Raw genomic sequence first — 13,719 nt, 5'->3', positions numbered from 1 at the left:
AGGAGCTAATGGAGAGGAAGTCAGAAGGGAGCCAGTGACTGAGTCTGACAATTGGAGGCCGTAGGTGTCCTTGGATGAAGAAGGCTCAGTGGGATGGTGGGATCAAGAGCTGGGTTAGCATGGCCCGAGGAGGGCCAGAGGTGATAAAACGGAGAGACCACTATAAAGACAACTCTTTCCAGAAGTACAGCCTTAACACTTGTCACATCCCAAGCAAGGAGGCACTGCTATCCTCAAATTACAGACAAGAAAACAGCCTTGAAGAAGGCTGGCACCTTGCTCAGGTTATGAGTAGGTTGGAACCCAGGTGGGCCTGATTCCAATTAGGTGAACGGGGTCAGAGGGAAGAAGAAAGTCAGATGGTCTGAGGGAGGAGGGCAGCAGTTTGAGATTGGGACCCAGGAGAGAGTAAGAGAGGGTGGAAAGGGAGGGAGTCACCAGGGTAGGCAGAGAGTTGAGGGAAAGAGGGATCAGAGTTCATTAGGGGTTCCTGAAAGTAGCCCCCTACTTTGTCTAGGGAATTGTTACTTTCTAACCAGTCATCCCAGAATAGTGGGGGAAGGAGGGACTGGAGGGCAGGTTTGGAGAGAGTCTGGGGGAAGAAAGTAGACAGTGTCTCTGGAAGTGGGTTACCCGTGTAAGGGCCAGGATCTGGCCCCAGCTGCAGAGAGCTTGCTCTTTCCTGCAAGCTTGGATCCCTCTACAGGCCTTCCCAGCCCCTGGGCCCTAGGTGACTGCCTTTCAATCGCTGCCACTCCGCTGAGCTATGGGTATGCGGGGTGTCCGTCCCTGCCTCTTCATTCATTAGGCCGCAGACGCCTTGCGGACTTTTCCGGGAGGGGTGAGGGGAAGCGGTCTCCCGACTTGGCGCGAGCGGTGGCGCGAGGCTGGGAGCCTCGCTGAGCTCAGGTACCTAGCGCCCGGGCTCCTGGCGCCCCCTCCAGCCCGAGCTGTGCACCGCAGGAGTGGAACGTGAACGTACAGCCGAGACCAGGAGCGTCGCTGCCCGCCGGCATTGGCTGGGCGAGGCTGGCAAGGCCCCAGAATGATGTCTTCGGGGGACACCCCTACCAGAGGGCCAGCGGTTCAGAGGCCTAGCCCGGGGCATAGCTAGGGCCAGCTTCCTGGAAATACCAGGGACGTGAGGCCGAAAAGGTGCCAGCATGGTTTCCAGTGAGTGCAATGGCATCCGGACTGGCGCCCCAAATAGCGGGCCGACTCTAGATTAACCCTTTCCCTGAGCTGACCTGAGTCGTGCCAGTGGACGAAATCCTGTGTGGGGCCCAAGCGCTCTCCCCCTGGGGGCGGGGCCAGGGCGGAGCCCGGGTCCTCCAGGCAGGTGCAGGGGGCGGGGCCCGGCCCTGCCCCCGGGGGCCGTTCTTGGAGGCCAGGGGCGGGTCAGAGAAGCGGTCAGTACGGGCGACGCCCTGGAACCAGCGGGCAGCGACTGCGGCCACAGGTGCCTCGCAGGGCATCGTGTCCCCGCTGTGGGCATCAAAACTCCGGCTCTAGGAACTCAGACTTCCGAGCTGTCCCCATCTCTGGACACCGCCCAGGCCTCCGGGCCGGAGAGCGGAACCCTGGGGTCGTCCGAAGAGTGGGGCCCAGAGCCCCCGGTGTCAGACATCGAAGTCCCTGGGCCTGTCGCAGGACAGGACACAGAGGTCGCCAGGCCAGGCGCAGAGCAGGGCGCAGAGACCCTCGATCAAGAGAGCGAAATCCTCTGGCCATCAGTGGGACAGGACTCAGAGCGCCCCGGGCCGTGCACACCTGGGAGCTTTGAGAGTCTTGGGTCAGCCAGGGACGACTCCGAGCCATTCGAAGGGAGAAACGCCGGGGTCCCGAGGCAGTGTCTACCTCAGGGTCCCGAGACTTCCTCCTTTGGGTCAGATTCGGAAGCCCCCCAGCAGCGTTTTCCATTGTGCCTTGAGACTCCCCAACAGCGCCCTGAGGAGCCGCTCATGGAGACACCCATCGAGCGTGAAATCCGCCGCAGCTGCGAACGCGAGGAGAGCCTGCGCCGGAGCAGGGGCCTGAGTCCAGGCCGCGCGGGCCGCGAACTTGTCGAGCTGCGCGTGCGGCCAGTGCTCAGCCTGCCCAGTTCCGGCCCCGCGCTCCCGCGCGCCTTAGAGCGCGCGCGGGCAGGCGCGCAGATGCAGCGAGACATCGAGCGGGAGGCCCACCGGCAGGCGGCGCTGGCGCGCCCCGCAACCCCGGAGCCGCTCGCCCGGCTGCCGCCGCAGCCGCTGGGTGAGCTCAAACGCTTCTTCGAGGCTGCGGGCGGGTGCGGTTCCTCGCCGGTGGCGGAGGGCGGCGTAGGGCCGCAGTGGCTGCCCGAACGCGGAAGCCAGCCTCGCTCTGCCGTGAAGGGCCGGTGTCCGGTGCTGGCCCGCGCTCCGCGGCCCATCGCGCCGTCACTGCTCGAGCAGGAGGTGCGCGAAGCGCAAGAGCGCGAGCGGGAGCTGCAGCGCCAGAGGCTCAGCGTCTACGGCACCGCCGAGTTCAAGGACCCCGCGCCGAGCCTCACGGGTAAGCCACGGGCATCCGGACGCCAGGGCCCCTCAGAACTCCAACCGCCCTCACCAACTACCCAACTCCAGTGGTCCCTCTTCTGGCCCTCTGGGAATTTTCCCCTGGCTCCCAGACACCTGGGACCCCCTCTCAACTTTCCGTCCCCTTCTGGGCTGCCCACTCTCTATGCTCCACCCCTCCCGCCCCCCCACTCGGAGTGGTCAATTCCTGGATCCATCCCACCTAGGCTTGTGGTGGGGGAAGGGAGGAAGATTCCAGATGTCTTTCTCTTTGTCGGGTCCCAGGGAACCCTGTCTGGATTCTGCCACTCCTGGATCGTCCTGAATTTTCGGGTTCCTACCTCCGTACTCTGTTTGCTTCCCACCTGCGTCAGAATGGAGGGCTTCCAGCGGGAGGAGGGAGGTGAACGCCTGTATGTATTTAAGGGGCGCGGCCGGCTTCCTTTATCCTGGCCGACTCCAGCTGGTGAGAGGAGGAGCCCTGGCTGAGTGTCCCTTTACCCGCAGCGATCAGGGGCGACGGAAAGCTGGCAGTGATCTGGCCTCCCCGCAGAAAGGCCTCCGAGAACGGCCTGGAGCAGGTGGGAGCCTCTTCCCCCTCGTGCCTCAGGAGCTTGTCACTACCCGCCCCCCAAAACACATACACCCGACCCTTGCGGCGCCAGGCCGCTGGGTCGGGGAAAGTGCATCCCTGCGCCCCCTGGGAAATCACTGTGGGCTAGTACAAAAAGTCCCGGATGCGGTCCAGGGGTGACAAGGAGGCTGTGTTCTGGGGCCCAAACTGTCACACCCTTTGCTTGGTTGTCCCGACTGGCCCCCTCTTCCCAGGAGCGGAAGCCTTGAGGTTGGAGCAGGCTGAGACCCCCGACCAGAAGTAACATGAGCGTCAGAGGACCGGGCAGGGACGCCCAGGAATCAACCGAAGTCAACTGGATCAACTGAAGGCCTAGAGAGGGGCTAGCCATCTGCGCACGGGACCAGCCCATCCTTAAACTTGACCTTTGTGAAATTGACCAGTCTCTTCTATAAACTTATTCCCCATTGGGAAACACCACCACAACTCCCCGGCCAGTGAAACTGACCAGTCCTTCTCCGCCTAACTGCAAACCCAGCAAGCCTCTCCCTCTGGCCTTGACTGTTAGAGGACCAGGGTCACCGCTCGGCTCTCCCCGCTCCCTAATAAAATCCCTTCTTTCTGGTCAGTGCAGGCTGTTTTCTTCTGGGTTCTCTTGTTCTGGGGTGGGGCACGAGCGCGGTAAGCAGAAGAGAAAGCCGCAGGAGGCGCCGGCGGTTATGTGGAATGTGCCCTAACGCTCTGTTTTGGTAGTGCCAGTCTTCCCCAGGACCCGCCCAGGTCTTAATGCCCCCTGGCGGCGCAGGTGCTAACTGCGCCGTTCCGACCAATGAGCTCACGCCTCCCTTTCCAGACTTAGTCAACATTTATTGGTGCCAACCGCGTGCCCCGCGCTGGGCGCTGGCTAGACAGAGGTGATAAGAGGTTTTTCCTGCCCTGGGGTTGTAAACAATAGCTACCCCCCCCCAAAAAAAAGATACAACTCCTTAGTAGGACATACAAGGCCATTTATAATCTGCCCGGACGATTGCAAACCTCGCATGTTTACGGCACCAGGCAGATATTAAGGAGAGAGATGGGGTGTGCTTAAAAACAAATGCTTCATTTAAACGGGCAAGTAAGTGTTCCTCCGTATCAGCAGTACTTCCACTGAGTGTTAAGTGGTGCCAGAGCTTCTCCTTTCCAAAAGCAGCTGGAAACCCAGCCTTTAAAAGAAATCTACTAAACTTTGTGACTAGAAAACTTTTTAAATTGGGGAAGGATGTAGGAGGTAACAAGGAATGCCTGTTTGCAATAGGGCTTGTGGCTGTCACCTGGCAAGCCCTCCTCAATTTCTGTTCCAAGACAAGGTGTTCAAGAGGTCCTGTGAACACTCCAAGTTGTAAAGCTATCTGCAGTTATATTCTGTGGTTTTAGTGTAATGGCTTCTTAGAGGTGCAATGGAAAAGGTTGAGACCCAGGATGCATTTTAAAATCACTCTTTAAACTCCTGGATTTGTCCAACTCTACACCCTGGATCTAGCAATAGGCTTGCACAGGGACAACAGATGGCTAATGAAGGATGAATGCTCACACAGCATTGCACCCCCAGAGCAGCTCAGCCCAAGGACCCATGCCCTAACCCCATCATCAGCACATTAACACATGCTTGACTGTGACTCTGGATGGTCTGGAGAGAAAGGCAGGAGTCAGCACTGTCAAGGTGGAAATGGAAATACCCAGAGCCTGTTCTTAATTCCCAGCAAGGCAGCTAAGAATTAAGCATTTAAAAAGTTGACTTAAGGATGGCTTAAGTTTAGAACTGAGCTCTTGAACTTTCCAAGTTAAAATCACCTGAGGCACTCTTATGACAAGTCAGAATCCAAGGGAGGCCTTGGCATTGGTAAAGCTGCCCGGGTGCTTCCAACATGGAGCCAAGTTTGACAGCCATGACGTAAAGGCTATAGTGTTTTCAAGTGTGTTGCCTGGACCAGCAGCACTGGCATTGCTTGGCAACTTGTTAGAAATGCACATTCTTGGACCCTATCTGAGCATGCTAAAGTTGGAAAATCACAGGTGTAAACAGTTCCCCAGCAACCAGACCCAGGAAATCAAGCCCGTTTCCTTCCTCTCCCAGTACTGCCATCCCCTACTAGGAATTTTTAGTCTTAAGTGGCCTGTGGATTTGTCTTAAGGGAGGCAGTTTAAAGCTGCCTGTTGCTTGCCTCCTTAGCGCAGTAGGCAGCGCGTCAGTCTCATAAAGCTACCTGTTGCCAGTCCAAATTGAGATGTGCTGTAAGTGCAAAATACACACCAGATTTCAAAGGCTTAGTATCAAAAAAGAAAAAAAAAGGAAATCTCAATTTCTTACATTATGTTGAATTTTTAGATATATTGAGTTAAATAAAAATATCACTAAAATGAGTCTGACCTCTTTTAAATGTGGCTACTAGAAAATCTGAAATTACACATGACTCACATTTGTTCCTCACTTTATATTTCTATTGAACCGGGCTAGTCTTACGGAGTTTTACGGCTGGTAGAAATCTCACAGGGACTACCTCAGATCAGTATTAGGGAGCTCCAGACCCGGGCTGTGGCCTAAAAAATCCTTGTAGTCAGAAACTGTCACCAAAAGCCCCCTCCCCCAAGAATTAGGGTTTTGGTTTCCAATCCTGATTTACTCCATCTCTCACGTTTTTGTCATCTGTAAACTGGGGATTATGCCAATGCTGTATGCCAGGGACTGCTAGGTAAGCGACTACTTTGCTCAAAAGCATAAAAACAAGACTCTAGGTCTCTTCTACAATTCTAAAAATGCCTGAGGTGGGTGGGACAAGCAAAAGACGTCCCTTAAAGGGCGTTAACATGCAGCTGAGTGTCGCTGGGTCAGGGACACCCCTCCCAAGGAACCAGTAACGATCTGAAGGACCCAGCTCAGGTCCAGACTCTGCCGCTTGCTCGCCGTAGCTTTGGACAGGTGAGTTCACCTCACTCAATCCGAGTCTCCTCTCCAGTCCAAGATTGGAGTGAGGCTTTAAAGATCCCAAGTTGTAGTTCTTTGCGGCTCCTCCACCCCGCCTGTGTCCCGGACACCCCGCGGGGCACGGAGACCTGCTCGCTTCTGGCCCCAAACGCTGGAAGAGGAAGATCTAACCTCCGCCCTTAGGAAATTGATTGCGGGCCCTTTCCTGGGGCACGTCGGGAAATAAGGTCTTTTACAGTACAAAAAAACAACTTCCGGGTCAAAATATGCAAGTGGGCGTGGCCCTGGGGGGTCCCTTCACCACAGCCAGCGGACGTTGAATTTCCCGGCTACCCAAAACTTGCGGTTTTCTGGGTTCCGGTTGTTGACAGGCACTACTACTTCCCTTTTTGCTTCATGTACCCTTCTGCGCATGCCCAGAACTCTCGTTCGCTGGTCCGTGGACCACGGTTTTCTTTTCAAAGACTACATTTCCCAAAAGACCGCGCGAGTGGGCGGGGCTTCTTTGCCCCAAGGGGTGGGGCGCGGCACTCCAAGCGGACGCTGAGTCGGTGACCTCTTTTCTTTCTTTTATTTAACACTAAACTGGTGCGTCCGCGTGCGGGGCTCCACGGCCCGGCCGAACTCGGTGCAGCGGACTGGCCAGTTCGGCATGGCCCCTTGGAAGGTGAGGCCGAGTTGCACTTGGAGAACGAGCGAGCCCTACCTGTGCCGGCTCTCCGGGAGTTTGGAACTGTCAAGCTCCATCTCCCACCCTCTTTCCAGGTTCAAGACCCCTGCGCTGCCCACGCCGCGGGGCCGACCGCGCTCGGGGGCCTGGCCGGGCCTGTCTGGCCAGTGAGGATCTGCACCAGCAGGTCGGTGGCCAGCATGTGTGACGGCTCCTCGAAGCCAATGGTCAGCAGCTGCTGGTAGTCCCCAGGCGGCTGCGGGCACAAAATCCTGGGGGCCGGGGACAGACAGGCCTGGACGTGAGCGCCCCCTGCGTCTCCGGAGCCCCTCCCCTTGAATAAGAGGCTGTAGCTGAAAGAGGCTTTGTTTCAGCTGGGGGTGGGAAAACCCCTGGGGGAAAGTGGTTTCCTTGTTGATGAGAAACCTAGACGGTAATGGCTCTGGGAAGCTGAACATCTTAGCCCTGACCTGGCCAATTACTCGGCTAGCTGTGTGTCCTTGGCCAGGTAGCTTAACCTCTCTGAGTACCTGTTTCCCTTCTTTGTAGAATGGGGCTAGTGATATAGACCTCAATGAGTTGTTACATGAGTCTGCATAAAGCAGTTTTCAGGGCACAATAAAATGCTATCGTTATTACCAAGAGAAACAGTGTTGGGGGAGGTAGATGGTCTTTGGTGGGGTTCTGCCCCTCCCTGCAGAGCCCAGGCCCATCTTGCCATCACCCTAGCTCCTACCAGGAATAAAGGTCATCCTCTGCTGGTCCTAGGGGCACCCATCTGCCGATGGACCACAGCTTCTGAATCTGAGGGCACGAATTGGCTGGACTCTTGCCTGTGTCTTCCCATGTATCTCGATAGCACAGGAAGTAGCTGTGAGGGGAAAGGGGCAGCAATTAAGAGTGAGTGGTTTCCTAGCTTTTGTTAAGGGCTTTAATTTTGGAGGTGAAGTGCAAACTCATCTGCAGTTGCCTTCAAGTTCGCAGGTAGGGGTGTGACTCAATACTGAGGGCTTTTCTCCCTGCCAGCCTGCTTTTAAGATGAGAACTTTTAATTGGGGGATGAATATTTTTAAAGGTGGGGATGGCCTTTCAAAGGTCCTTGGCTTCCTGCTAGACTTTCCACACTTTAGTAGTGGTGATAATTCAGAGGCTGATATTGGCATTCTGCATAGAGGGGAGGGGGACTTGGATTCTGGTAAGAGGACTCACTAATCCACATGGGAATCTTGCCACCGGCTGCTGGACTCTGGGGTGGTTTCCAGGTTCCAGCGCATCTTCTTATAGAGGTACCGGGGGAAGCGGCTGGCGGTGTAGGCGGCAGGGGCACAGTATCTGAAGATGGACACCTCGTGGGAAGGACTGATGGAGAACCTCCCGCAGAAGAAACAGGAGATGCTGGCAGGAGATGGGAGAGTGAGGAAAGAGGCTGCGTCCTGGACGCTTCCAACCTCCCCCCAGCCCCATTCCAGTCTCCTACACTTTTACCTTAGGGGGTCAGTGTCCTCCAGGTCCACGAACCCAAAGGAGGCATACATGAGTACCAGCTGTTCCAGGCGTAGGGTCAGCTGTTGGGAGATCTCTAACAGCTACATGGAAGAGGGGGCATCATGAGATTAGCTGGCCTGCCAGGAGCAACCCCCCCCCATCCTTTTGGCCTGAGGGATGAAGGAACATGGGGTCTAAGAAATCAGCCCCACACACCCCCTTTCGGACCAGCTCCTGCAGGGCTCCATAGATGGGGGGCACGCTCCGTGCAGCCGCCTCCAGGTACAGGAAATAGGGCTCGCACATCTTTAAGAAGGTGGGCATGGCCTTCGCCAGTTGTTCCTTTTGGACTCGGTCCCTGCTGCAGAGAGAAGGGGACCTTTGCATGGGGTCCCTCATTCCTGCTCATTTCTCCCATTCTACACCTCCCCACACACACCTGTATCCCTAGCCTGGACCTCCACTGCAACTCCCTCCCCCCACCCCCAGTGCCAGGCCTTTGTCAGAGAATCTTCCAGAACAACCTGCTTCACAACCATTTGGAACACTTGTTAAAATGCTGACACCTGAGTCCCACAACTGACTTTGACTTAAAATTCTCTGCAGGTGGCACCCAGAAATGTAGGCTTTAAACAGCTTCCCAGGGAATCCCAATGGACATTGATACGTGAGAATCACAGTCTTTTTCCCCTGGGCTAGGAATCATTCTCTTTTGGAGTCTCAAACTGGTAGTCTGCAGACCAAATCTGACTCAGATAGGTTTTGTTTAGCCCGCCCAGGGTCCAAATCCTAAGCCATAGGTTAAAAACAGGGGAAAAAGTCCTAGAGATGTGGCAACCCAGGGCCCACATAATAGCAGTTGCTCCCTAACTGCAGATTGTACACAGCCCTCATCATTCTTCCAAATTGGATTCCTAATCTGCTAGCTAGCTTCATTTACTGTCTCTGGCTCCTAATGCTTTTAAGTTTGCGACCCTGGTGTGTGCCACCCGCCTATCCAGTCACCGTTCCCTCCACCTCCTTATCCACGGGGACCTGGGCCCCCGTCCAGCATCACCTGTAGAGCAAGTAGCTTTGGAAATCATCTGCCTTCTTGAGCAGGTAGCGGAGCTGTTCGGTAATGGGGCTGAACATGGTGTCCAAGGGTAAGCGAGGAGGTGCGGGGCCCGGGGCTAGAGGCTCGGGGGAAGGTGTAGACGGGCATGCCTCGGGCTGCTGATCCTGGACGTCCTCTGGCTCCGCCTGGGGTGGGTCCCCAGGTCGGACGGGGGGCGTCGACCACGAGGGGTCTTCACAGGGCTGTACCCCAGGTTCCAAGTCGTCCCGGGGCGGCGTTTCCTCAGGGCCCCGGGGAAGCGGCCCCACGAACCACTGCTCGGTAGCCATCCTGGGGCTGGATGCGGGGATCGGAGCTCTTTAAATCTCCATGGCTCCAGTTGGCCGCGGGTTCGACCCCGCCCCGGGAACCTCGGATTTGCCTAGGCTGCGAGCGCAGCCCAGTCTAACTCACCCCTACCTCGACCTCTCTGTCGGTGCCGCACCGCGCGGAGCGAGTTCGCCTCATTTGAATTTCAACACGCTAGAGGGGCGCGCAGCTCGGGTCGGCGCTGAGCGCCTGCGGGGCCCCGCGCACACGCGCGCTCCCGCGAACCGGCGGGCGCGGGCGACCTGGGCCGGCACTGGCGCGGCCATGTCTTTCCTGGGGGTGCGGTCCAGGGGCCAGCGCCTTTCTCTCTTCGAGGCGGTTTCCTAGGGAGGGGGTCAAACCGCGCGTCCAAACCCTGGGCGGCAGGAATATGAACATAGACGCCCACCCCTCACCTGCAGTCTGATTCTTTGGCCCCCGAAATCTGAATTTTAAAAATAGTTGAGAAACTGTGTTAGAACTTAGTAGGGACTTGTAATGTAGTAGCCGTTACTACTAATAACAATAAAATTCTTAATTTGGAAAAATTTTCTCAACCTATGATCTTATTTGATGTCTCAATCCCTTGTTCCTTTTAGGGCTTGGAGATCCTGCTATGGGACTAGAACAGACCCCAGCTCCCAACAGTTCTTTGTAGCATGCAAAGCCTGTCAGATATATCTATGAAACATACATTAATTATTCTTAAAGAATCTTGGTAAAGTGCTGAGCCAGTTGCATTGGCTGTGAAGTGGGTTTTTATACGCTCTCCCCCTCATGGGGCTTAGGAGAAAACTAAAAAATTGCTGTAAAATAGAATTAACTAATAGTCATTCAACAAAGATTTGTGCGCCTGCTATGTACCTAGGCACTGTTCTGGTCATGAGATGATAGAAATAAGCAAATATTCCCACCCTTCTGGAGCAGTCACTATTACAGCCAGCTGTGAGGTAGCCCCATTCACTGTCTTCCTCCAAGAACAATTCTGTCCTAACCTGACTCCCTGGAGAGTGGTGTGGCTCTTCAATGCCCCGCTCCTACTCCATTCATAAAATGGGACTCCTGGCTTTTTTTTTTTTTTAACTTTATTTAAAAAACCTCCGGTGCAATATTAAAAAGCAATACAGCCAGCTAGAGCGACAACCAATAGAAAGAAAGGGGAAGAGGAGGGAAGACCCAGGAACCCCAACTCAGTTGCTCCCAGGGTTTGGAGGCTGGGGCAGACTAAGGAGGGGACAGGTTGGTGGGGGAGGGAAGAAAGGCCACCCACCAAAATGAACAGGCAGAACAAAACATTTATATAGGAAATACCTGGCTGAACTGAAGATCTAGGGAGATGGGAAGGCCCCATTTTTATTTTCAAAAATGTCCTAGGCTTGGGGGATGGTTGGCCTCCTGGGGTAAAATGAGCAGGCCCTGTCCCCCTCCCCCAACTCCTCCATCATGGAGTTTGGGATGTGCTGGGGGTCAGATTGTGTTGGGGAGACACGGGGAAGAGATGAGTAGGGAGGGGTGCCCCCTCGTTGAAATCTGTTATAAGGGTTGAGAGTGTCCCCAGTCCAGTTCTTAGACTCTGGGGGTCTTGGGTTAGATGGGGCAGGAAGGGGTCAGGGTAGTGGGATGGCTGGGTGCTCAGCCTAGAAAGCCATCAGGGTCATCATCTTCAAAGTGGCCTTGTTGGAGCACCTTGATGTGGTGCTCATAGATTTTCAGGGCTGGGCCAAGACGAATGGACAGGCCGGTCAGCACATCTGTCCGCTGCATGAGCAGGAGAGACTTGCCATCAATTTCCTGGGTGAGACAGAGAGAGAGCAGGGTCAGAACAGACACCACTGAGGTCCCAGAATGGAGCAAGTCCAGGGTGGGGAACTCACCTGCTCTTGGAAAGCTGTTGCCTGCTCTGGGAAGCCGGCCTCCGTAAAATACTCTACCACATCCATCACCGTCCACTCCACAGGGTCAGCGGGCTTCTCTTTGCGCCCAGAACTGTATTGGAACAGAGAGAAGCAATTAGCTGTGATGCTCCTCCGGTTGTTACACACCCTGGGCCACCACCATAGTGTCTCAAATACCCCAACTTACGGACAGCCAAAGGGGGTCCCATCTGCCCCAGGCAGGGCTGGTTTTCCTGGGGGCAAAGGCACAGGGGATGGGGAGTCTGGCCCAGTGGCAGCAGAGGCTGGGAAAGAAAAAGCATCTGCCTGTGGCTTTGTCTTGGGGCTCAGTCCGCCCCACTGGGCATCCTCACCCACCCAGAGGGATCCTTACCTGATCCCCCTTCCTTATTCATGGCTGCCATGGAGAACACCTGGCGGGTGCCACTGCCCGGGGCTGGCCCCCGCCCTTCATCCTGGCCCTGGTGGGGTCCACACGGTGTCCACTCTTTGACCCTCTCCTTGGCACTCTGAGAGGCCCGCTCGCCATTAAGCTGGTGGTGCTGGGCACCTGCAGGACAGTCACTCTCAGGCACCTCGGAACCTTCAGACACATCATCTTCATCATCTTCGTCTTCATCATCATCTTCCTCCTCTTCCTTCTCAAGCACTCGCTCTTCTCCACTTCTCTGGTGCCAGGGAGAAAGGAACACAAGGTTAGCAGCTGTTCTGGCCCTGTGCCCAGTCCCTGGGATCCAGGACCGAGTGGTGTGCCTAACGGCCACCTTTAATATAAAAGCGGACTAACTTTTACGCATTCACTCCGTGCCAGGTTCTGTGTTAATAAAGCCCCAGTAGCCAAATCTCACTAAACTCGCTCAACAACCCCAAGAGGTCGCTACTGTTGTTAAGTCGTGTTTTACACTAGAGGAAACTGAGGCTCGAGAAGATTAAGTCACTTGCCAAGGTCACCACGCGCCGAACCCGCAGAGAAGACGCGCAAAGCCGGGGGCGCCCGGTTCCTCCCGGGGCTTGCGCCCCCGCGACCAACTTCGCCCGCACCTGCCTACCGCGCGGCGGCCCACCCCTCCCCGGCGCGCTCACCTTGCTCCGCGACGCGCGGGCGCTGGCGGCTGACGGCGCCCGTCCGGGCCTGTCCCCGCGGGGCAGCGCGAGCGCTCCGAGGCGGGTGCGCTCCAGGCGGCTCCGAGCCGCCGCCTCCTCCTCCAGCAGCCCCTGCACGCGGCCACGGGTCAGGCGGCCGCCGGCGCCGCCGCTGCCCCCCAAGTAGCGCACGACTTCCCGCAGGCTCACGGGCCGCGCCGGGCCGCCGGCCCGCGCCGCGCCCCCCTCAGGCGGCTGCTGTGGCTGCGGCGGCGGCGGCTGCTGCTGCTGTGGCGGCGCCGGCGGCTGTGGCGGCGGCGGCAGCGGCGGCTCCCGGGCGGCGACGGCGGGCGGGGGGGCGCGGCGCGGGCCGGCCGGGGGCGCCACTGCCGGAGGAGCGGCGGGCGCGGGCGGCGGCGCGGTCAGGGGCGCGGCCCGCTGCGCGCGGGGGCCCGGTTGCGCGGGGCCGGGCGAGGGGGGCGCTGTGGCGGTGGCGGCCGCGCGGGGCGCCCGGGCCGGGGCGGCGGCGGCGACGGGCGCGGGCGCTGGCGGTGAGGCGGGCGTGGGCGGCGGCGGCGCGGCGGCAGCGGGGCCCCCGCGGGGAGCGCGCGGCGGAGCCGGCGGGGTGGCTCCGCGCCGGGGCGGCTGGACGCGCGCCGCGTTGCGGTACGAGATGCTCCCCTTGTAGCTGACCCGGAGCACGGCGCGCTGCTGGATCAGTTTCTCGAGCTCCGCGCGCGTGCGCTCCGGCTCCGGGCCGTGCCGCCGCCGCACCATCCGGCAGATGCGCTCCAGGTCCGGCCGCGCCTTGCGCGAGCGCAGCGAGTCGATGGTGTCCAGGATCCACTCTTGGTAGTGCGGGGAAGCGGCGGACGACGAGGTAGCGGCCGCCGTAGTGGCGGCCGCCGCCGTCTCCGGCGGGGGTAGGGCCGGGGGCCCCGCCATGCCTCCCGCCCGGCCCGGCTGCACCGTGCGCGCTGCCTCCCTCCCAGCGCGGCGCCCCCCTCCCCGGCTCCCCTCCCTTCGCCGCTGCCCGCCTCCTCCGCCTCCCCCCCCGGGGGGCGCAGCGCCTCGGCGGAGCGGCGGCGGCGCTGCTGTTTCTTTGCAAAAA

General features: G+C 58.0%; 3 protein-coding genes and 1 long non-coding RNA gene across 8 annotated transcripts; 2 read left to right on the top strand and 2 right to left on the bottom strand.

Annotated features, from left to right (window-relative positions):
* The first annotated feature begins 1,392 nt into the window (after positions 1 to 1,392).
* MISP3 (MISP family member 3) lies at positions 1,393 to 3,735 on the top strand. 5 transcript variants are annotated; one of them, XR_005657266.1, is made up of 4 exons: positions 1,393 to 2,529; positions 2,817 to 2,944; positions 3,039 to 3,112; positions 3,360 to 3,735. XR_005657266.1 is itself a non-coding variant. In XM_039882723.1 (3 exons), the coding sequence occupies exons 1-3, from the start codon at positions 1,962 to 1,964 to the stop codon at positions 3,372 to 3,374; spliced, it is 657 nt and encodes a 218-aa protein (XP_039738657.1). In that variant the 5' UTR covers positions 1,400 to 1,961; the 3' UTR covers positions 3,375 to 3,735. The 5 variants fall into 5 exon arrangements, 4 of the variants coding, with proteins under 4 accessions (XP_039738660.1, XP_039738659.1, XP_039738658.1 ...); XM_039882723.1 differs by lacking the exon at positions 2,817 to 2,944 and having other exon boundaries at positions 1,400 to 2,529; XM_039882726.1 differs by lacking the exons at positions 2,817 to 2,944; positions 3,360 to 3,735 and having other exon boundaries at positions 1,394 to 2,529; positions 2,995 to 3,112.
* Positions 3,736 to 6,370: 2,635 nt separating this feature from the next.
* CUNH19orf67 (chromosome unknown C19orf67 homolog) lies at positions 6,371 to 9,792 on the bottom strand. Its single transcript, XM_039882722.1, has 6 exons — positions 9,283 to 9,792; positions 8,442 to 8,586; positions 8,226 to 8,326; positions 7,950 to 8,135; positions 7,477 to 7,611; positions 6,371 to 7,012 (listed from the first exon to the last, which is right to left on the bottom strand). Exons 1-6 carry the CDS (start codon positions 9,609 to 9,611, stop codon positions 6,838 to 6,840), a joined length of 1,071 nt encoding a protein of 356 aa, XP_039738656.1. The 5' UTR covers positions 9,612 to 9,792; the 3' UTR covers positions 6,371 to 6,837.
* LOC120618490 (uncharacterized) lies at positions 6,479 to 7,153 on the top strand. Its single transcript, XR_005657265.1, has 2 exons — positions 6,479 to 6,737; positions 6,836 to 7,153. It is a non-coding gene; the product is annotated as an uncharacterized LOC120618490 (long non-coding RNA).
* Positions 9,793 to 10,697: 905 nt separating the features above from the next.
* Positions 10,698 to 13,712, bottom strand: SAMD1 (sterile alpha motif domain containing 1). Its single transcript, XM_039882719.1, has 5 exons — positions 12,609 to 13,712; positions 11,899 to 12,193; positions 11,713 to 11,809; positions 11,505 to 11,616; positions 10,698 to 11,421 (listed from the first exon to the last, which is right to left on the bottom strand). The coding sequence occupies exons 1-5, from the start codon at positions 13,551 to 13,553 to the stop codon at positions 11,263 to 11,265; spliced, it is 1,608 nt and encodes a 535-aa protein (XP_039738653.1). The 5' UTR covers positions 13,554 to 13,712; the 3' UTR covers positions 10,698 to 11,262.
* Between the last annotated feature and the right edge of the window lie 7 nt (positions 13,713 to 13,719).

This window comes from Pteropus medius, unplaced genomic scaffold (assembly GCF_902729225.1).
Source record: "Pteropus medius unplaced genomic scaffold, Ma_sr-lr_union100, whole genome shotgun sequence".
In the NCBI taxonomy this organism is placed as follows: Eukaryota; Metazoa; Chordata; class Mammalia; order Chiroptera; family Pteropodidae; genus Pteropus; species Pteropus medius.
The sequence above is the reverse complement of the archived record's forward strand: the minus strand, read 5'-3'. Positions and strand labels throughout refer to the sequence as shown.